Genomic DNA, 22,211 nt, shown 5'->3' with positions numbered 1-22,211 from the left:
GTTTCAAGCAGAAGCCATGTACAGCGGCAAATGATCCCACGTCATATCTGACCGAGTAGCTTTATGTGCAAGTAGGTTCAAAGAAATGGGGTCAACTGCTGCTGTTCTCTCGGACTTCACCTTAAATGTGCTCGCTTTTGGGCATGCACCTTAAAATGGATTGCCATCAAAGACGGGCCAGTCTTTACAATTTTTAAGCTTTAGCCAGCTTTTCTGTTTGGTAGCACAAATTGGGCAACGGCATTAGGCAAAGTGCCTGCACATCATGAGTTGTGTACACACGTCCTACGGAAAAGGTAACTTTGGTGGGGTTGATAGTAGTCTGTGAACACAAGGAAGCCATGCAAACTCCACATCCAACAAACACTAGCAGTACTTTAATGATTCCCGAGGGAGAAATCCATTTATTCAGAAGCAAAATGTCGCATAATAAACAACAATTAAAAACTAGTTGCAAAGTATTAACACGGCTGTTACTGAATGGGTTTGATGACAGACGTGATAGGAGGCAGCATGTCTAATGTTAGTAAAAACTGAGCCGTAGCATTAGTGAAGGGGCAGGAGGTCGAGGGTCCGGCCTCTAGTGTTCCTAGTCCTCCCCACCCGTGTGTTCATGCAGCTGGTTGTACTTCTCCAGATTCACTCTCAGGACCTCCTTGGCCGTTTGTTGCATAAACAAATCATCTCTACACAGAACTCCTGGAAGCTGAGATGCGTTCTCCACTGTGCTACTGTCCGTCTTTACAGTATTTATAATAATTTCTCTGCAGAGTAAGGATATCTGAAAGGCCCGGGCTTTCTGATGCTGTGTGCGTTTGAAAGGTTTGGATGACTTCTGGCTTTTTGCCCAGGAGATGGCCTGAACTCAAATGGACATGTTTACAAGACTGGGCCTCTCAAACCAGAAGAGAGGAATTTGATATTTGCTCGACAAATGTCACATTTTTATGAGAATGAGGTGTTTTGTGCCGTGGTCAGGGTAGTAAAAGAGCACAAAGTACCTGAAGCTCATTTATACTGCGAGCCTCACTCTTGTCAACTGTTTATCTGTTTTGTGGCAGATTGAGCAGACGTGCTGAGGTGTCATTTTCTTTCTCTTTTCCCACTAGTAATCCAATTAAAATTGGATTGTGATCCCTTAATAAATAAACTGGATAGCAGTCACCTCTCTTTGCACTTGGTTGTGGTTCCTCTGATATCCATGTATGTTCTTTAAATATGGAGTCACTTTTGCTTCCTTTTCAGTTTTGCAAGAGTGCGGGCGTGAAACCTAAAAGGAAGCACGGAGATCCTTTGAATGGCCTAATGTGATGACAGATGATTGAATGATCTCGGCGTGGTCATATCACACCATCGCTAACGGGATGTCGTCATCCAAGTGATCTTACTACTGTTTAACTCGTTTTTGCTTGTGGCCTTTGCCTTTTGGAGAAGACGACTGTAATTTGATTATGTGATATGCATTCATGGAGTTGACTTTTGCCTGTACTGATCTTGTAAGAGCTTGGCAGCGACCATTGGCTCCACCGTTTCTCACACCATCCACACATGTCTCACTGTCCTCCTAAATTCACATTTTCTGCTGGCTTTTCATCTGACTTATATCTGCGAATTTGTGCAAAAATGTAAATAGTCAGCAGTATTCCTTTGAGAGAGACTTGTCTTCAAACTGTGAAAAGAAAGGTATTCTGTAATTGACGTTATGGATGGATTGAGGGAGAAAGGGGCAGATGGCACTACCCACCTCCTAGTCGGCTGTGAGCTTAGCTTTTGATGGTGCTCTGTGACTTCTATAAATGCTAGGAGGAAGGTCGCATGCAGGCCACAATTAACAGCAGGTGGAAACTGGGACCATCATCATGACCAGCACGCTTTATGGGCTCCTTCAGAATATTCACCCTGTAAATGTGTGCCAAGTTGCCGCCATTTTTAAATTGGACTGATTGGCACACACTGCATTGGAGACGATCTCGTCAATTTCAGTTGAGTGTTCGGTCTTTAAAAACCAGAACAAAGAGCCAAGTAAGGAGAGGAGCATAGATTTATGATACCAACATGGCAACAGTGGCAAAATGCTTTTCTGCCAACGTGAAATTGGCAGTAAGCAGAACACAGTAATGCAGTAAACGTGCTATAATGAAAGCTCCCCACCTTTGTGTTCCATTTTCTGAATGCTCTTTTATGTCCTTTTGTGTGTTTTAGTTTAGGCCAATCCTCACCAGCTTTCAATTGTTGTAGTGTTTCTGTAACACGAAGCTGATCGCTGCCATTACTCACATAGTCGTACAGACAAGAATGACACACACAACCTGCTGGGAGACGTGACAAATGTTACATGTTCACTTGCTGGCCTTATGTGCGCTAATTAATTTAAAGTTGGATTCTTTCACACGTTATGTTTTTAACACCGAAACAACACCTGTAATGACTGCTCATTGTCTGCTGGACCTCTTCCCAAGCATAATGTCAATTTAGTGTATTTAATCACCTCACCATCACTTAGTGTGTCATTTATCATTGCATGACTGTAGAGCCATTGGAATGTTGTGTTTCATGGCACGCTGAACTGAAAATGTTGCCTGATAGAAATGCGACTTCACTGATGACATGCTGCTGCCAGTTAGCATTTTGGTTTTCTTTCTTCCTCGGTAGGTCTACTAGGACTGACAACTTGCTGTTCAGACCTCTGTTGTAACATTCTTTATCAAAAATGAAGTATTGTTTGTGAAGGTAGGATTTCAGATCTCTCTTATGTGGCTGTCGACTTTAGAGTACAGGACTTCCTGTGGGGAGATTCTCAGAGCAGCATCGACCCACCCGGAGTATTACATCTGATCGTAAAAGGGGATTAGGGTTCAAATCGACCTCATGGGCTCTCCCCTGGAGTGTTGAAACCATTATGAGACCACACAAGAATGAGATTTTTGAGCTTTTTCTTGGCTTTCTACTGCCATCACTGGAGACGGGCAGCATACCAAATGGCTTTCATGGCACTGTCTGTCGTGGCATAAGAAAGGCCAGTGTACTGTACTGTAGTGTTTACAAACTTAAAGGTTTTTAATTGAAAAGGGCTGATGTAGCTTTTTAATTTTTTTTTTTTATTAATAAACATGTTCAAAATGGCCTTACAGTTAGTCATCTTGATTTTTTTACGCAAAATGCATTTTAATGACATACTTGACATTCATTTTCCTTTCTTTATCAATGAGGTAAAACAATTCTAGAGCCGTTGCCTTTTCAGCAGGGGTAGCTTGTGGTTATCCGTGACATTTACTTCTAAATATGCACATCTAAGTGTGCCGAAGGCAATGAGCAGCAGGGTACTAACTGGGCAGCACTTCCATATTTCATTGCCTGTTTTAGTCTATTTATTATCTGTTTTTTAGTGTTAGTGCTTGTGCACATTTTAACAAAGTGAAGAATTCGTAGGCTGTATGTTACAAATTTAAAAAATCAAAGGAGAGGTTTTGTTAAAAGTGGCCCGTGTTATGTCCGTATGTTGTTGACGTCAGTGTTTTGGGGAAGGCTAAGGGGAAATAAACCTGTCGCTGTACAGCCTGCTGTGCCTTTTGACCCTTAGGCTCCCCAGACTGACCTTATTAAGGTGCAAGTCAACATGTCCTTAATGTTCTCTCCAGAATTTGAATTGTTTGGGGCTAATCTGCAGTGTGGTAAAATGACTGTATGAATCTGAGGAGATTAAGAAATGAAATATTAACTGATTAAAAATGGGATGAAAATTTGAGTCATTTTGAAGATGGATGGAAAAGCAGTGTGTATGTGTGTGTGTGTGTGTGTGTGTGTGTGTGGTACAGTAGTGCTGCGGTTACTGATGCTGACTTGGATGTGGTCTTGTTCAGATTGGATACGGCACAACTGAAAACAGCCCTGTGACCTTCCTTGGCTTTCCTCGGGATGAAATAAATCGCAAGCTGGAAACTGTGGGATTCATTCTTCCTCACACAGAGGTGGGTATCTTTTTCCTGTTGTTTGTTGAAGAACTTCCTAAAATTTATAGATAGGCAGCTGCAAACACGATGGTTTGAATCTGTCTTTGTAGCTGAGGGAGTGTTTGGAAGTGTTCATATCATGCATGAGGATGCAAGGATGTTGGAGCAGAATCACTTGGCTCGCGTAGGGACCAGCAAGCGACGCAGGATTTTTGATGCTTTCTTATGTGCTCTGAATTTTCTTGACATTCTCGGTAGCAGAATTTTATTTTGGGAGAAAAGGTTTGAAATCACAGAAACACACAGATCTGCGTAAGATTTGAGTTTGTTTTATTGTGTCTCTTTGACAATGTTTGAGTTGTAGTAGACCAGTAGAACCGCAGGCAGGCTTCAGTAACGAACTGTCAAGTTAAAAACTGAACATGTTGAGCGTCCAGATAATAAAGGGGTTCAAATACTAATCATGTATTCATGAGTTGCCATTCCTAATGGGGAAAAAAAAAAACATAATTCTTAGGAGGTATTAGGAGTACTTAAACATCAATGCTGTCAGCTTTCTAAATCTGCTTGACCAAAGATGATGGTGGTGTGCAACCAGAGCCTTATTTGAGCGGAACTGGCCAGAATGCATAGTTAACCAAATTTGCAGGACTTAGCAATGTAGTATAAAAAATATCGGGTATTATCATGGGAAGAATGGGCAAACTTTACACACCGTTACCGGCTTGTGATTCAGAGCTGTGAAAAAAGGCATTTGCTGTGCACGGAGTTAAGAGTGTCGTCGACACTAAATGAACTCAGTTGTGACTGGCAAGTGATCAGTCAGTTGAGGGCGTTGTAGAAAATCAAAATGAACGGGACATTACAAAGCTGTATTAGTGCCATTCCAAGTAATATGTTGAAAGAGTAGTTTATTCTTCGCTTGATAATTTGAAAGGCCAACATACAGTAGGTAGGTCCGGCCTAATGGAGTGACATATAATGCCATTGATTCAGGAGAGTCCCATTTAGTCATGTAGTTGCAGCTGACATCTAGTCAAGGTCTAGTTCATGTCTTAAGTGCTCCAAATTGAGAGAAGCATTGGAGACCTTAAGTACAAACACAGATGTTAATTAGAAAAGCTAAATGAGAGCAAAAATGTGAAATCATCTCTCCTTGGTCCTATGCAATCATTTAACAAAGCAAGTGGTAAAGAATTGTTTGCTTAATTATGTGCTATTGTATTAAACATTACAAAAAATGGTTTGCTAAAACAGACAGGCACTTAATCTCTCTGGATGGTATAATTCAACAGGCAAAAGTGGTGAACCCAAGTACTGGGGAGAAACTTCCTCTCAATACTTCTGGTGAATTGATGATCCGGGGATACTGCATCATGCTGGGCTACTGGAATGACCCAGAGAAGAATGCCGAATGCATCACTCCAGAGCGCTGGTATAAAACGGGGTGAGTAAGAAAACAAAAACGAAAGCAGTGTGCCGGGCTTTAGGACTGGTGCTCCTGACTTCATCTCTTAGTATTCTCTTCCTTTATTTCAAGCTTTACAGTACACAGTACTTCTTGTATGGCTTTAACAACCCTTAGAAAGTTTTTATTTGTACTGGGAAACGGATGCAGCCAAGTCAAAGTTATGGAACAGTGCAGTTTATTATAAAGATCACTTTAGATCTATGAAATAAAGAAGATGCTGTTGTATGCCTGTATATTTGCTCCAGTGCTATAAGTGAAGCAGCAAGGTCCTGTAATTAAAGAAGTGCAGCTCGCCAGCCCTTTAACTAACAAGGGTTCTGTGTTGTATTGTTCTCACCAAGAGAGAACAAAATAAGTTGTGCAAAGTAAAACGTTTGACTTGGCTTCTGGTGCCACCCCTCAGTTTTGCTGTAACATTTCTGTACAGACTGGGCTGCAAACCGATAAAGTTACACACACAGGTTTATGTGAGGTAAATTTAAAAGTAGAAAGCACAGATATAAATAAATCCTGGCATCACGTCACGTGAATCGCAAGGTTTAAAAGAGACCAGTTACAAAATATGAAAAATGAACAAATTAAATCTGTAAAAGCATAAAGTGGGAATAAAAGAAAAGAAAATCTCAACACTGTGACATTTATCATTGGTTGTGTGTTATTACTCCTTGTTTTGTATTTGTGCTTTTTTGGGTCTGTTTTTCCCCTCAATTATTTGTAATAATCAAATGTATTTAATGGTAACCAATAGAGAAGAAGCTACGTTCTTGCTCATTGAATCCCAGCCTTTCTACTGTGCCTTAAAATCAAATTCACATGTCCTGCGTTTGTCTCACCTACAGAGACCTTGCCACACTGGATGAATATGGCTACTGCAAGATTGTGGGACGCATCAAAGACATGATCATCCGTGGTGGTGAAAACATCTACCCAGCAGAAATTGAACAATTTCTGTATTCTTGCCCTAAAGTTGCTGAGGTCCAGGTAATCTTGTGCTCAACTGCACCAGTGGAATCCTAGAAGCCATGCTTGTATTTAGGTACTGAAAAGGTTTGGTTTAAAGTGTTCTCTGATCTAATCGAGCAGATTGGGGGAGTAGCTGTTCTGAGTGCTTGGCTTTAGATGGTTTCTTAGTAGGTGTGTCTGTGGAGTTTAGCGAGGGGCTTGGGCCTGAATTGTACCCTGTAGGGAATTCCCTTACAACATCCAATGTTCCAGCCATCACTTAACAGCATCCAAATCTTGTTCTGAGTACGTCATCTAAAGTGTTAGCATTAGAAAGCACTCATAGACAGAGACCCTGCATGAAAGTAGGCCCATGTATTCTTCAATTGTGGATTAAAAAAAGGATGAAAAGTTATTGTAAGTGCCATTTACTAGTTATTTATGTTAAGTTGGTAGAAGTAACTTCTTGGTTTTATTAAATGTCTGCCTCTAAATTAGTGTTAGTATATGAGAGGTTCTTGTAAGCCCCACAAGATGAATCGGTATATTTAAACAGTTTGTTGTCCCTCTGACTACAGATTAGTCGCCAATAGCGACCTGCCTTGACACGAGTACGGCATGGAGGACACACGGTTTCAAAGCATGCTTTAGCGTGCTCAGTCGTATGTGCAACGCCGTACGTTGAGATTGTACTGAATGTGAAGTAAAGCGTAGAGAAATAACTTTTTGTTGCAAAACTTCAGTTGTTTTCTGTACTTAAGGATGAGTTAAGTTTAAAGAAGAAAATTTTTTTTTTGCCTTTTATTGTGCATGTGTAACAAGTTTTTCTTTATACTCATGTGGACTGTTTACCTTGAATTTTTGCGAAACCTTTTTATTACAAACTTTTTTTGGACTGAGAATTTTCTTTTGTCATACGTTTGGCTCACCCTTGATCCCTGACTTTTAATACACACATACTCCTAGTTTATGATTGGAATATTAACGGGGACTCTTGTTTGGTTACAAGTTGAAATGACTCTCTTCTCCAGGTGGTCGGGGTGAAGGATGAGAAGATGGGAGAGGAGGTGTGCGCCTGTATCAGACTTGCACGAGGGGCAGAAAGCACAGCAGAAGAAATCAAGGATTTCTGTAAAGGCAAGGTAAGAGATTTATTTAATGGATGGTCACATGAACAGATAAAGTCCGCATGCACGTAGACTTGTTGATGGTGAGCAGGGGCTTGTGTGGCACCTTGACACAATCCACTTCCTTTAATGCGTCTCTTTACGTCTGTACCAATAGTTTAATTTTGAAAATATGAAGAGACTCAGCTGTTCTTGGTATTGTTTAATTTCTTGTTTGGAGAAGAACTTGGGAAATGACATAACATTATGAATGACATTTTCGTTCCAGATTTCACATTTTAAAATACCTAGATATGTAGTTTTTATGGAGGATTATCCACTGACAGTTACAGGAAAGGTAAGTTGTTGACATTTTTGTTTTTTTCCGTAAATTAATAAAAAAAAAATATATATATATATATATATATAGAATATATATATATAAAACCAGTTAACATGTCTAACTAGCCAGTAATGTTAACATGTAATTATATTAATTATTAAAAAAATAATTGATTAAATGAATCCAAAGAAACAATTATCTGTAAATTATGAGTTGACTCAAAGAAATGGCTTCACCACCACATTTATCTTTGGCTTGTACTTGTTAGAAGTACACCACAGGAACGGCAATTCAAATAACGTTATTAAAAGACATTGATAGCCAGCCTATCGTCCCACATTTTGATATTGCAATCCACAAGAACCCCAAGCACTTCCTTCTGGTTGATGTGCAACTCTTCAGCCGCCCGCTGTTGGTGATTGAATCTTCTTCTTTACTTTTGTCTTATTGTGCTTTTGCTGGTTCGGTTCTATTAATTCTGTCTTTGTAGGATTCTCGCTAAGAAACAGTGATGCGTGTGAATGATCTACGCATTCTACACAGTGCTACATCCTTTAACCCCCAAGTCCCACTTAAGTTGAAAAGCCACCTTTTAAAGAGATATACGTGAGGGGCAAGGGTATCTTGCAAGACTTTTTCTTTGTGTGCAGCCTCTCATTGTAGGAAGATTCACTTTAAGCTGTTTTGATATTGGAAGCTTGCAGCAATATGACCAGTAGAAAGCTTCCTTAAAGTGCCCTGATGACAAAGAATACGATTGTGTCACCCCACTTCTTAAGTAGCAGACTTCAATGCCTCTCACAATCTTCATCGGCTTCCTACTTTTCAGTGTTTAGAGCATTACTCGTCATCTGGAAGCACAACTGAACTCTTGTGATCAACGTTAATATGGAACACAGTTTGACATTCAGCAAGTAAATATCCGCTAAATTAACTTTTATTTCATGGGCCAGCATGACAGTTTGTTAGGAAAGAAGTTTGCTAGATTTGTCGTTCCAGCCTCCTGTGCCATTGTTGTCTTAGCAGCTTTCAGTGCAGCGGATGTGTTTTATGCTGGACCAGTTGAGCAGCTCTAACCCTGTGTCTTGATCTGCCCCTCTGGTTTTTTGTTCTATTTTTATGGTGTTTTTAATGACATTTACAGTGAGCTTTGTGCAGGGTTGGTTACTCCCTGCATCTGATTTTGCTGCCATTCTGGCTCTCTTGGACCCAAAAGGAATATAAATGCATCCATTCTGCTTTCTTCCAACTGTATTTTTAGTGTTCATGACACAGCGACCAGTCAACTACAGCAAATGTAACAGCAAAGTGCGGCCTGGTAAATGGCTTGGTTTATTATCACCAGAACTGCCACACATTCTTTTCAGTACCATAACCAGGTGCCAAATGGTGTCTGGATCCTTTAGTTCTTGCTAATTGCCCATCAGGACAACAGCCTGATAATGTAACCCTAATGCTCAACCTTCAAAAGACATAAATAACCAATTACAACTTGAGTGAACATAAAAATAAATTTCGCTTGCATTTATTTTTATTTTTATGCTTACAAAAAAAAAACGTAACGCTCTGTTGCAGGGTGAAAAAGCTGCTTCAGTCATATTTCTTTTCTTTTGTGTTTTCATTCCTCTTCATTCTACAATTTTTGTGCTGCTTCATTCTCATCCAATGAAGAACTGCCCAAAGGGTCTGTGAAAAGAGCGACATTCTAAAGTTGGCATAACGCCCCCTTAGTACCTAATCATAAAAATCAAAACAACCCTAATTTCAATCAATTGGAATCATAAAATATTATCAAGCCCAAATGATTTTTAGTACACAGTAAATATTTTATTATATGATATCATTACCTACATATTTCATGGATTACAGAGGGAAATGGCGGGCTGCATGATGGACGGAGTATAATTCTGTTCACATCACCAGTCTTGTATCAATTTTGCAGTTTCAGCATCTTGCACTCCAGAATGGATGCACTAAATTCACTGTTGTTTTACTGAGTGTTTTGTCTTGGTAGAGTGATATTTTACTCAACTTTCCCCTTTTGAATTATTAATATTTAGCCTTTGTCAGAATGCTTGAATTCTCACAGACTCACGACTCTTTCTAAGGTATTGTAGGAGATAACTTCGCCCCACCTTCCCTTATACATTTATAATCTCAGGCAATTGGGTGTTAAGACAAGCCAGAGTTACAATTTAAAAAATGGATTATTGATAATATTAATAAATATCAATATGCAAAGTACTTTTGAATATTGTCAACTATCTAACCTGATCAATGTTGATGTGTCATTTCAGGCGGCAGACAGACTTGTTAGTTACTTAATGTCTCTAGTCAAGTCCTCATTTGTGGTCCGCTATCTTCAGAACAGGCCGCATGCCTGTCTCAATATGGCCGCTTTCACGGTCTGTCAAATGGTCTTTCATCAGTTGGTCAGAGACAGGTGCGTAAAGCAAGCAAATTTATAGATTTTCTGTCTAACCCCTACAGCCAATAGGGTGTCATGGTACTTAAAGGCTTCTGGTGCAAGCCAATCCCAAACAGCCATACTTCAGACCAATGGTTCAGAGAATACCTTCACACCTGCCACCCCCAAAACCATTTGTTAAGGTGATGCTTGCCAGTTGGGCAGCCTGGCTTTCCTGTGGGGGTTGACTGAGAGACTCCAGCAGAGAAACATTTGCCAAACTTGTTTGAGGCGCTTCATCCCGACCCTGTCGTAAAATTACAAAGACTTGTATGCAAGATTTCACACCACAACACTGAGTGTGTGTTTTGTTGCTCCCATTGTCGTTCTCTGTTTCCTTCAACATCTCTAATGTGCCCTTTCACAGTAGACTGGAAGCTCCCATTTCATTTTCTGTACTGTTTGGTACAGAGGATGTTTGTCTTTTGTGCAAGTAGCCTATTTTTCATGCAAGAGATGTGACATTTTTTCTCAGCACTGACTTTTCTCACATTGCCAGTGATGGGCTCACAAGTCCCAACCCAAGTCCCACAATCTTTCCCTGGTAACTGAGGTGGGATCGTTCTCCAAATAGGGAATACTGTCTAGGATTTATTATTACTTACATCATCAGCTATCCATAATTTGATGCCAGAGTGTTCCTGATGAAATGTTGATGCTCTTTCATGCAACAAAAGTTGAACAAACCTGACAACTGACCCTAACTGGGTATGTTGGTGCAGAAATGCGTCACGTGTTCTAAGTAAGTGCAAAGAGAGACAAGTGTCCATATACTGAGAGATGTGCTGCTATATCACCGCACACAGTAAGCGATAGAAGAAGAGAGATGGCAAATTTTGGATGGAGCAATTTTCAAGTAAATGCATCGCACTTACAGTGTTTAAACAGACATGGCAGACCTGACCGTGTATGCCAATACGAGAATAAAGAGCTTGGCTTTGTTTATGTGTGCACAACTTCCATCAAACCAGGTTTGTGATTCAACACACGCGCCAACATTTCAAGGGAGCCGTGCTACAAATCCTATTTTTTTCTTCTTCTTAAAGGATGCCTCATTTATAATAAATTAATTTTATTCGTACTGTGCCTTTCCCATGCAAAAAGCACTTAACCACGTTGTATCAGTCCTTGTGTTTTCCGAAAGAAAGCCACCTGCCACGTCAATGAAAACCCTGAGCGAGCCGCTGCCCACCGTTGTCGCGCTCATCACTGACGGCTCGATTTCTCTGTCGAGTCTCATGTTCTCCCTTCGCCACATCAGTAGGAGGCTGGCAGTGTACTTGGTATTCCACACTTGAGCCATTTCAAGGTTGTTTGTACTCGTTTCACCCTAATTAAACGCATTTTCAGATTTATTTTTTCTTTGTTTTCATGAATTGTGAAATAATGTGAGTGATGAATAGTGTGACAGTTTTCACTTATTATTTTATAGTTGTCTGCTGAAGACAGGCAGCAAATTACATTGTGGAAAAATGCTTAGTAATGTCATTAACAGGGGCAGGAGATGATTCACTGTATCAATTTGAAAAGGACAGCATGCCAAATCATTCAAATTAACGGGCAATGACAGGCAGCCACCTGGGCACCTACGTTACATGGCATTGCTGCTTGTCATGGTAATAGGGGGGTATTTCATATATTGGGAAAAAAAAATTGAGGAAAGGTAACAATTTTGGAAGTCAGTGAAGGACAGGAGAGTGATGTGCACAGTGAATTAGTGAAAGATTTAAGAACAGCAAACAACATTGGACATGGTGTTTAAGATCATGAGCTGTTGCACCCTTGCCTGTAAAACGAAGACTCACTTGGTGTGTTTAATCGGAGGATCTGTCTGATTTTCTATTACCAGGTTCAAACTAAAATGCCTCTGTGGATTTGGCTGCTGTTTCACTTGCGGTGCAACCGTAGTAAACAAGAACAGCAAAAAAACGAAAGAAAACCTGCCTTGTATAAATGTTGTACTTGCCTGTTTATTGACAGATATTTTCTAGGTTGGTGTTCTGAACCAACGGAAATAATTAAAAAAATATTTTTGAAAAAGTCCTGTTTATTGGAGCAACAAAGGCAGGACTGTTCAGGTCTCATGAGAGGCCGAATTTCCATAACAGCCAGGACTGGCCATTTATGTATGAAGTCTTCAGACCGAATGTCAAAGGCCTTGCTGTTTTCCACACTTTTTTGCTCTTATTGACTCGGTGGCCTCACCAGTTCAGGTCTTATTTGGGTTTTAAATTGCCCCTCGTTGTTCCTGTTTGTGGAACACTCTGTCCTTTTTTTTTTTTTTTTTTTTACTCCATTTCATTTTTGGTGTTCATGACCATCACAGTATATAAGCTCTCGGCCCTGATGATTAGTCTTTGCTTGTCCCGGTACACGGTTCAAATACTAATAAGCCATTTTTGATTTTTCAACACACAGTATCCTTGTGTTTTTGCTGGCTGGACATGAGTTCTTGTCTTGGCTCATTGGCCCCTTTTCTTTGGTCCTTTCCATTTATTCAGGAATGTCCTGATGAAAGTTGTTGTGTTGACCAATGAACAGGTTGGAGGAAGTGAAAGCTTTGGACTGCGTTGTACGTCTCCCTGCGGAGCTTCGGCCGCTTTATTGGCCCACTAGGAATGAGCCGACTTGTGTGTTCTGCCTTGTCAAGGCTGACTGGAGGCCTCTGCGGTGTTTGATTTTTAGTTGTTAAGATACAACATTCAGGCACTTCAGCCGAGGACGGATTGTGTGTGGAGAGTTGAAATGGCGTTATTTGTGCTCATTGTGGACCGCAGTCCTTGCCATTTTCTTGTGCAGTCTGTTCCTTTGTTTACTACACTAAACGTTTCCTTTCTGCTGCCCTCGGTAGGTAAAAACACGTCTGCGATATCTTTGAATGGCAGCTTTCAATTAAAAGTTCTTTCCCAAAACCAATAAGGCAATAATTCTTTGTACGGTTCTTAAGATTATTTATATCAATATATTTAAAATATCATTGCATGTTGCTAGAAAACCTCTTCAGAGATTTTTAAAGGCTCCCATCACCCAGGAATAATTGCTGAGGCAAAGGTGATAGGTAGGAGTCCACCTTCATGGGCAAGTGTGGCTGTGCGGTGCTCCTCCTCTAGGGGGCGAGCAACTCTACAAACCCTACCCTAAGCCTGACCGGGGGGACGAGCAAAACCCATAATGCTCTTTAAAAATTTCCTCAAACTTTCTCTGGTCATGTTAAATCCAAGTGTATTTTTTGTACTGTTCTTCTAAATTTCTGTCCATTTTGGAACGTGAGAATAATAATAATAATAATAATACATTTTATTTATATAGCGCCTTTCCCATGCTCAAGGCACTTACAGAATAAATAAAGAACGGCAGAATATACAGTATATAGCATTGTACAAACCAGATAAATAAACAAAGAAGATTAAGACAGTAAATTCTGAAAAAAAAAACAGACAACATAATTGATGGTCTCGCACACACATACAGGTTACATGAGCATCTTGACAGAGAAGTAAACTGAGAGAAAGGTAATAAAGTCAAGTAGAGCTAAAAGCCTTCCTGAACAGATGAGTTTTGAGTTGTTTTTTAAAGGAATTCATGGAGTCAGCTGACCTGATTAATTTTGGTAGGTCATTCCAGAGTCTGGGCGCTATACAGCTGAAGGCCCTGTCACCCATGGAGTGTAGATTAGTGACGGGCACAACAAGATTACCAGAATCCGAGGACCTTAGTGGGCGGGCAGGCACATAGTGATGGAGAAGGTCACTGATGTAGTTTGGCGCGAGGTTATTTAAAGCTTTGTAGGTTATTAGTAGGATTTTATATTCGATTCTGTAGGACACAGGGAGCCAGTGAAGGCGGAGCAGGATGGGTGTGATGTGCTCGCTGCTGCTGGCTCGAGTAAGGACTCTTGCAGCTGAGTTTTGAATAAGCTGGAGCTGTGATATAAGATTAGAAGGGGCACCTGCCAGTAGGGAATTACAATAATCGATGCGGGATGTGATAAAAGCATGGACAAGTTTCTCAGCATTAGAGAAGGAGAGGAAGGAGCGAACACGGGATATGTTACGGAGGTGAAAGTAAGAAAGTTTCTTAATGTGATTTATGTGGGCGGAATAAGTGAGGGAGGAGTCAAAAATGACACCAAGATTTTTTACAGTAGAGGCAGGTCTGATGAGATCACTGCCAAGATGGACTGGGAAGGAGCTCATTTTATTAAGTTGCATTTTAGTCCCAATTTGCAGGAGTTCAGTTTTATTGCAATTTAATTTTAAAGAGTTCTGCTCCATCCAGGTTTTAATTTCACTAAGGCAGGTTGTGAGCTGAGAAAGCTCTGATGAAGTTCCACTTTTAACATTGAAGTAGAGCTGAGTATCATCTGCATAAAAATGATAACCCAATCCATAACTACGGATAATATGGCCAAGGGGAAGCATATAAATACAGAAAAGCAGAGGACCGAGGACAGAGCCCTGAGGGACTCCTTGTGTGACTGGCGCTGAGCTGGATCTACTGTTGCCAAGACTAACAAACTCTTGCCTATCAGTCAGATAGGACTTGAACCACTGGAGGGCAGTGCCAGAGATACCCAGCATGTTCTCCATTCTGAACAGTAGGATGTCATGTCTGACAGTGTCAAATGCTGCACTGAGGTCTAACAGAATTAATATGCTGGTTTGTCCAGAGTCTGCTGCCATAAGCAAATCATTGGTTACCCGTAGCAGAGCAGTTTCACAGCTGTGCCGCGCCCTGAAACCAGACTGAAAGGGTTCCATCAAATTATTAGAGGTTAGGTAATTGGTGAGTTGGGAAGCTACAACACGCTCAAGAACTTTTGACAGGAAAGGTAAGTGGGAAATAGGCCGGAAATTGTTAAGATTGTCAGCATCAAGGCCAGACTTTTTTAACGTTGGGGTTACAGAAGCAATTTTAAAAGTGAGCGGCACAGAGCCAGTGTCAAGGGATGAGTTTATTATTGTTGTAACAGTCGGGATTATGGCATGAAGGCAGGATTTAAGTAGTGTGGTGGGGATGGGGTCCAGTACACAAGTAGTCGGCCTCATCTTATAAAGCAGGTCATTAACAAACGCAGATGTGACTGGTGAGAACTTAGAGAAGGAGCTGGATGGAGTGGGAAAACAGGGAGAGATATAAACAGATGATGTATTTATGTTGGTTGAATTATTTAGATCTTTAATTTTGTTACGGAAAAAGTGGAGGAATTCCTCACAGACTTCAGTAGAAGAGGTAGTTGGACCAGATGCGGGTTCGAGTAGTTTATTAACTACAGAGAACAAAACCCTTGGGTTATCATGGCTACTTTCTATTATTCTGCCATAATGGGTGTTCTTGGCAGAAGTTAGTGCTTCTCTGTAAGCTCTTTGGTGGTCAGAGAAAGCCTGGATGTGCACGGTGAGGCCAGTCTTACGTGACATTCTCTCAAGGCGTCGGCCAGCTGCTTTCATAGATCGCAATTCTGAGTTATACCAAGGAGCTGAACGTTTAAAGGAAACCTCCTTATGTTTTAAAGGAGCTGTTTTATCTAATGCTGAGTGAAGGGCTGTGTTATAGTGGTGAACAAAACTATCTAGTGTTGATGGAATAGGTGCAGACAGTAAAAGATCAGAAATGGATCCAGAAAGGATAGAGGGACAGATATTTTTAAGGTTTCTGTAAGAAATTTGTCGTTTACAGGTAAGAGGTGGGAGAGGTAATGAGACAGTGAAAAATACTGCTTTATGGTCAGAGAGTCCCAAATCAGTGCTGTAAATGTTGGCAACAGATAGTCCAGAAGTGCAGATCAGGTCCAATATATGACCGCCACAATGGGTTGGAAAATCAACATGTTGTGTCAAGTCAAAACAGTCCAGTAAGGACAGGAATTCATTTCTCAGTTTAGATGTGGGGGTGTCAATATGGATGTTGAAATCACCAAGAAGGATAATTCTCTGAGAGTAAGAGCTTAGGTGGGTCAAAAGTTCAATCAGATCTGATAAGAAGGATGCATTGTATTTTGGGGGACGATAAAGAACAATGAGTGAGACAAGACCTGATTCCGTTGTTAGTTTAAGAGCCAGGCACTCAAAAGACAATGGGCAGTCAATTGGGATTCTTTTAACGTTTAGGTCTTCTCTGATAATTACTGCCAGCCCGCCGCCATGTCTTGAGCTGCGAGGCTCTGAGTGGAAAGTGAAACCAATTGGAGTCGCCTCTGTGAGAGACGCAAATTCGTTTGGTTTTTGCCAAGTCTCCGTTAAACACAGAATATCAAGTTTGGTGTCAGTGATGAGTTCTGACAACACCAATGCTTTGCCATTAAGAGACCTCGAGTTAAACAGTGCAATATTACATAATGAGGCTTCTTTCTGCACAGAGCCGCAATCAGGGTTTATTCCCACATAATGCAAATTTGGCACACTGACAATTCTATTTCCAGGGTCATGAGAAGGACGGCGTATTCCTGAGCAAATGCTGCCGGTGGTCTTTTCATTCGCAGCCCGGCGGTGGCGGCGACCTGACCCGCGATGTATATATTTCGGGCGCTGCAAAATACCGGCGTCCTTTAGGATGTTGCAGTCAGACCATTTGCTCTGGACAAACTGTTTAATAAGAAGGAGTTTGTCATGAGAGTATTTTAGCATGATACTGGGCAATACTTATCTGAATAGCAGTGGAGAAGCAGCACAGCAGAGTGGAACCGGTAGGACAGGCGGGTGTGGTAGCGTAGGTGAGCAGCCATAGCAATCAGCAGAAAGCATAGCAAGAGGAGGTAGCAGGAGTTGGAGGTTCCAATACACAGTCACAAAATGTAACGCTTGGTAATTTCAGGCGTGATCGCCCCAGAGCCAAAAGCCAGGTTAATAAGAACATCAGATCAGTTCCCAGTCGTATAGTACTGTAAGATGAAACGGGAGCAGATCAGCAAAGCGAATTAAATATAATCACGGAGACAGATCATCCCGAGGTCCTAGATTGCCAGGCACAAAGAAATGCTTGAAGGTTCTCGTCCCGTGATCCACAGACTCAGCTATTCCCAGTCAAAGTAGAGTCCATAAAATCTGTAAATATAAGCCAAATCCATACAATTCGAGTCAGCTGTATCCACGAACTATACGTACAATAAAAGAAATAAAACAAACGTAAGAAAGTGTAGAATTAGGCGAATTTTGTGAGAAGTGTTGTTTACAGGGAGGAGCGGCAACAACATGCGTGCGCCAGCGTCCCCTCACCTGTCAGAATGCACTTTGTGGACTTACACAATGCATTAAGTGAACCTTACCCTGCGGCTCGGTCTGATGTTGGCAACAGCACTCACTGGGGGAGCAGCAGGCCTTCCAAGCAGGTGACCGAGCGTAACCAGCGCCTACAGACTTGGGTCATCCCACTGCTTCTGCCTGCCTGCCCGCCCGTCATTGTCAAGCCCGGGTAGCTAATGTCCATTGTCCTGTCACTTTTCTTTATCTCATTTTCTTTAGATTCAGAAGTTCAAGCTACGGGAGAAGGTAGAAGAAACTTTGGGAATAAACAAGAAGTTCTAAGAAGACAAAAGCTAAACCTGCAATTGCTGTTAAAAAAGAAGATAAACCTTCAGATCCTTAAGAAATTGAAGTGGTGGCTGTGGTTACAGCAGAGCCGTGTTGTTCTTTATCTTGTATTCCTTGGTGAGCAGGCCTGTGTTGAGGGGTCGCTGTGGAGTGGCAGAAGGTGCCAGTCCAAGTGAACTCAACTGGGTGTGCAGTAAAGTTCCCCTTACCCAGCTGTGGTGGCATCGGGTGGTAAGGCCTGTTGGGAGTCTTGATGTGACCAATGTTTGTAACTTCCTTTGGAGTGTCCTGTTCGCGTACCCAGCAGGTCGGCTGATGAGACCTTCTGTGGTTTCTTTCTCTAATCAGTTGGCTCTTCTCTTGTCTAATTTTATGTGGCAAAATCAATTTATTATCCTCCCAAAAATGGAGTGCAGTTACCTTACAAAGCAGCTACTCAGAGTTCGGAGGAGTGGTCGCGATTGTTTATTAAGCTCATGCTTTACTTTGGTCATGTATTCTGTTTGAAGTGTTTTTATTTTAATTTTATAATAAAATTTTATTCATACGTACCCCAAAAGTGGAGTGTCTTGATTTTGGCTTTGTAAATTGCTGTACATTAATTTGATGTGTCCTGATTGGCCAACAGCTTGTCGTATTGTGTTCGCAAATGCGTTGGAATGCTGCCACCCTGCATGCCCACTTTTTTTCCTCCGCTCTCCAACTCTTTTCTCCCTTAAACACAATATTTTTTTTTTCCTGCTTGTTCTCTTCCTTTCAACTTTGGTTTCCTTTATCCACGATATTTGACAAATTATTGGTTTGTTTGTTTGTTGGCACATGACTGAATGGGATTGGCTGGGCATCATAGGGGGCAGAATTGTAATGCTGTTGTCATTTTTGGACTGAGACACAGCAATGCCGATGCCACGCACTGCCTCAGACCTTTCAGCGCGGATGTAGTGCTGTTGGCACAGGGTGGCATCTCCCAAACCACCCAACTGTTTGCACTGTTTTTTGCAGAGTCTTGTCCAGATGGGCACACACAACTGTCAGGCTGGCCCTGGCACTGCCCAGGATTGACGTGACAGGAGAGGACTCCGCCCTGCAAAGAACGGGCTAAGCACATGAACTCCAGCGTCCTCGTCCTTCCCTCTGCCTCGAGCGCCATGTCCGAGTCGACAGTCAGATAAGCTCCCTTCCAGTTAGCTTTCTTTACTGAAGCCAGTTGGAATTGGGGGAACTACAAATAAATCGTAAATACAATAATGTGAGAAATTCTAAAAGTACAAACTCACACAATCAACTGAATTACTTTATTACTTACAAATATACACAAAATAAATAAATAAGATTCACTTGAAGGGCCAGCATGATCGTGGTGCACTCTGGCAAAGCTGTTCAAGTCTGAAGAAGCTCCACTCACAAGGACTTTTATAATGAAGTGAAACGTCGCTAGAACTTTACATTTATTTAATGAAGTACTGTACAGTGGAACCTCGGTTCACGAGTGTAATTCATTCCAAAACTCATAAACCGATTTGGTCGTGAACTGAAGCAATTTCCCCCATAGGATTGTATGTAAATACAAGTAATCTATTCCAGACCATACAAACTGTATGTAAATATATAGTTTTTAAGTTTTTAAGCACAAATATAGTTAATTAAACCACAGAATGTACAGTGTAATAGTAAACTAAATGTAAAAACATTGAATAACACTGAGAAAACCTCTGACAACAGAGGAAAGTAACACTGCAAGAGTTCGCGCTACAGCGCTACCAACCGCTGGCTAAACACACTTTTTTTTTTTTAATGAGTTTTAAGCACAGGGAAAAAAATTAACATTTTAAAAAATCCATAATTTAATAAACCACCAAGAAAAGTAACATTACAAGAAGGCAGGCTAAGAGCCGATCGCTGGAAACAGAAGTGAAAACAAAATCAAGCCCAGCGCATCTTTAACTGCCTTCCTACCTTATGAGTCCAGCATCTCTCGTGCTGCCTGTGTGTGTCTGTCTGTCTGTCTCTCTCTCTCTCTCGTGTGTGTGTCTGTCTCTCTCTCTCTCTCTCGTGTGTGTCTGTCTGTCTCTCTCTCTCTCTCGTGCTGCCTGTGTCTGTCTGTCTGTCTGTCTCTCTCTCGTGTGTCTGTCTGTCTCTCTCTCTCTCTCTCTCGTGTGTGTGTGTCTGTCTCTCTCTCTCGTGTGTGTCTCTCTCTCTCTCTCTCTCTCTCTCTCTCTCTCTCTCTCTCTCTCGCTTGTTCGCTGCACAGGGAGAGACTGAAGACGTACAAACCGTAAAGAGTAACTCGCTTGTTCGTATACCGAGTTTGTGGTCGTGAACCGAGGCAAAAGTTTGGTGAACTTTTTGGTCGTAAACCGATTTGTATGTGTTTCGAGACGTTCGTGAACCGAGGTTCCACTGTATTTGAAAGGTATAAAGCATTAACCGAGTCACAAACGTGCATCAATAAATAGAAATCCACTCCTCTACACACTTCAACGTACCCACGAGACCTTTAAAGCCAAAATGAACACTCCAAGCATTAGGAAGTGAGACAAACTTGTGCTCTCCTTTTGTTTTTGTTTTCAAGTCCAGAAATGTTGAATTTGACCACTCGATGGTGCCAAGCGTAAGCCTTTCCTCTTTTAACCCTTAACTAGAACAGCACAGGGCGGCACGGTGGCACAGTGGGTAGCGCTGCTGCCTTGCAGTTGGGTGATCTGGGGACCTGGGTTCGCTTCCCGGGTCCTCCCTGCGTGGAGTTTGCATGTTCTCCCCGTGTCTGCGTGGGTTTCCTCCCACAGTCCAAAGACATGCAGGTTAGGTGGATTGGCGATTCTAAATTGGCCCTAGTGTGTGCTTGGTGTGTGGGTGTGTTTGTGTGTGTCCTGCGGTGGGTTGGCACCCTGCCCAGGATTGTTTCCTGCCTTGTGCCCTGTGTTGGCTGGGATTGGCTCCAGCAGACCCCCGTGACCCTGTGTTCGGATTCAGCGGGTTGGACAATGGATGGATGGATAGAACAGCACAGTCCCCCATAATCCTGCTGACTAAAACGCCAGAGACTTCCCTGAACTTGGCCCAATTTTACTTGACCCAACCCCATATCTGGACATCTTTCATTTCGTGTTTTGACCCTGATTTTTTGGATGGAACCCTAATTCAATGAAGTTCAACCTGCTCCCCTCAAATGAAGCAAAACCCTAAGCCCAATTCACTTGACCACCCAGAACTGAGCAGCTTAAACTCCAAGTAAGCAGAAGTTCTTTCCATGTTTTAGACCTTAGTGACACCCGTGTCCTTCACTGCAGGTAACCCTAACTTTACTTTTTATTCCCTGACCCTAAATGTTATCACACCCTGACATCTCAGACCCCAATCCAGTTACTCAATGAAACGAGCCAAAGTAGAGAAGTGAGATCATGAGGAAGATAGAAGGGGGCACTACAAGGCAGCTGGCATTTTACAGAAGAGAAACTGGCATGAAAGGAAACCAAGGCGCCCATAAAGTAGAATGTGAGTAGAGAACAGCAAAGGGGGCTTTAAAAGGGTAAGGCCAAGCAGTGGGGGTCCATTTGTGAAGATGAAGATGGACTTGCTGCTGAGTGTGTGTTTGATACGAATGAGGGCACGTTTACCTGTTATGTGCCATGCTGAATCTTGAAGTTTAGCTTTTCCTGCCAACTGTATTGGCTGAAGTGCCCAGTCCTACCCAAGTCGGTGTATAAAACACGCAGTTTTGAGGAGAGCTGATCCAAATTAGGCCAACCAAGAATTGGAACAACTCTCTCTGACTGAGTAACATGGCAACTTTGGATTTGGATTTGGCCTCGCAGATGGCACTCTGGCCATCTCACAGCTACGCACTCGCCATCTGCCCAAACTGCCATTGTTGCCTTTGTCAGTTGGCCCAAAAAATGAGGGCATTTTTAGGGCACATCAAGCTGCATTAAAACCTGTGAATCAGTAAAGATTCCATGTGTAAGGAAGGCCATCACCATAGTAGATTTGTAAATCACACGTTTGTAGCTCATTGTTGGTTACATGGAACTCGACGTGACATGGCATAAGCACACAATGAGAACTTTACATTTGTATAAGCAGTTCCTGGGTTGCATTGGTTGCCCAGTGGTACTGCTTCTCCCTCACAAGCAAACCAGCGTTTCTGTCATGAGCCCTCACTGCATGGAGTTTGCATGTTCTCCCCTTGTCCACATGGACCTCCTCTGTTCTGCTCCCACAATCCAAGAACATGCAAGTCAGGTGGGTTGTGGATGCTAAACTGGTCTGTTTATGTTTGACTTTCACCTTTTTATTGGTTGGCACCCTGACTGTGGTTTGTTCCTGCTTTGCACCCAATGCTTACTGGGTTAGGCTGCAGCCACCTTATGAGCTTGCTTGGGATGGGAGGATGAAGTCTCAAT

At 41.9% G+C, this 22,211-nt stretch overlaps 1 protein-coding gene across 1 annotated transcript in view; it reads left to right on the top strand.

Moving 5' to 3' along the window:
- acsf2 (acyl-CoA synthetase family member 2) overlaps positions 1-18,359 on the top strand; it is a 72,293-nt gene extending 53,934 nt beyond the window's left edge. The window contains exons 11-16 of the mRNA XM_028819350.2: positions 3,861-3,968; positions 5,246-5,397; positions 6,261-6,402; positions 7,395-7,505; positions 7,759-7,827; positions 17,740-18,359. Coding sequence (XP_028675183.1) covers positions 3,861-3,968; positions 5,246-5,397; positions 6,261-6,402; positions 7,395-7,505; positions 7,759-7,827; positions 17,740-17,802 — 645 coding nt within the window. The 3' untranslated portion in view covers positions 17,803-18,359. The remainder of the gene's footprint in view (positions 1-3,860; positions 3,969-5,245; positions 5,398-6,260; positions 6,403-7,394; positions 7,506-7,758; positions 7,828-17,739) is intronic.
- Positions 18,360-22,211: the final 3,852 nt, after the last annotated feature.

The sequence above is a fragment of the Erpetoichthys calabaricus genome, chromosome 14, assembly GCF_900747795.2.
Source record: "Erpetoichthys calabaricus chromosome 14, fErpCal1.3, whole genome shotgun sequence".
Classification (NCBI taxonomy): Eukaryota; Metazoa; Chordata; class Cladistia; order Polypteriformes; family Polypteridae; genus Erpetoichthys; species Erpetoichthys calabaricus.
The sequence above is the reverse complement of the archived record's forward strand: the minus strand, read 5'-3'. Positions and strand labels throughout refer to the sequence as shown.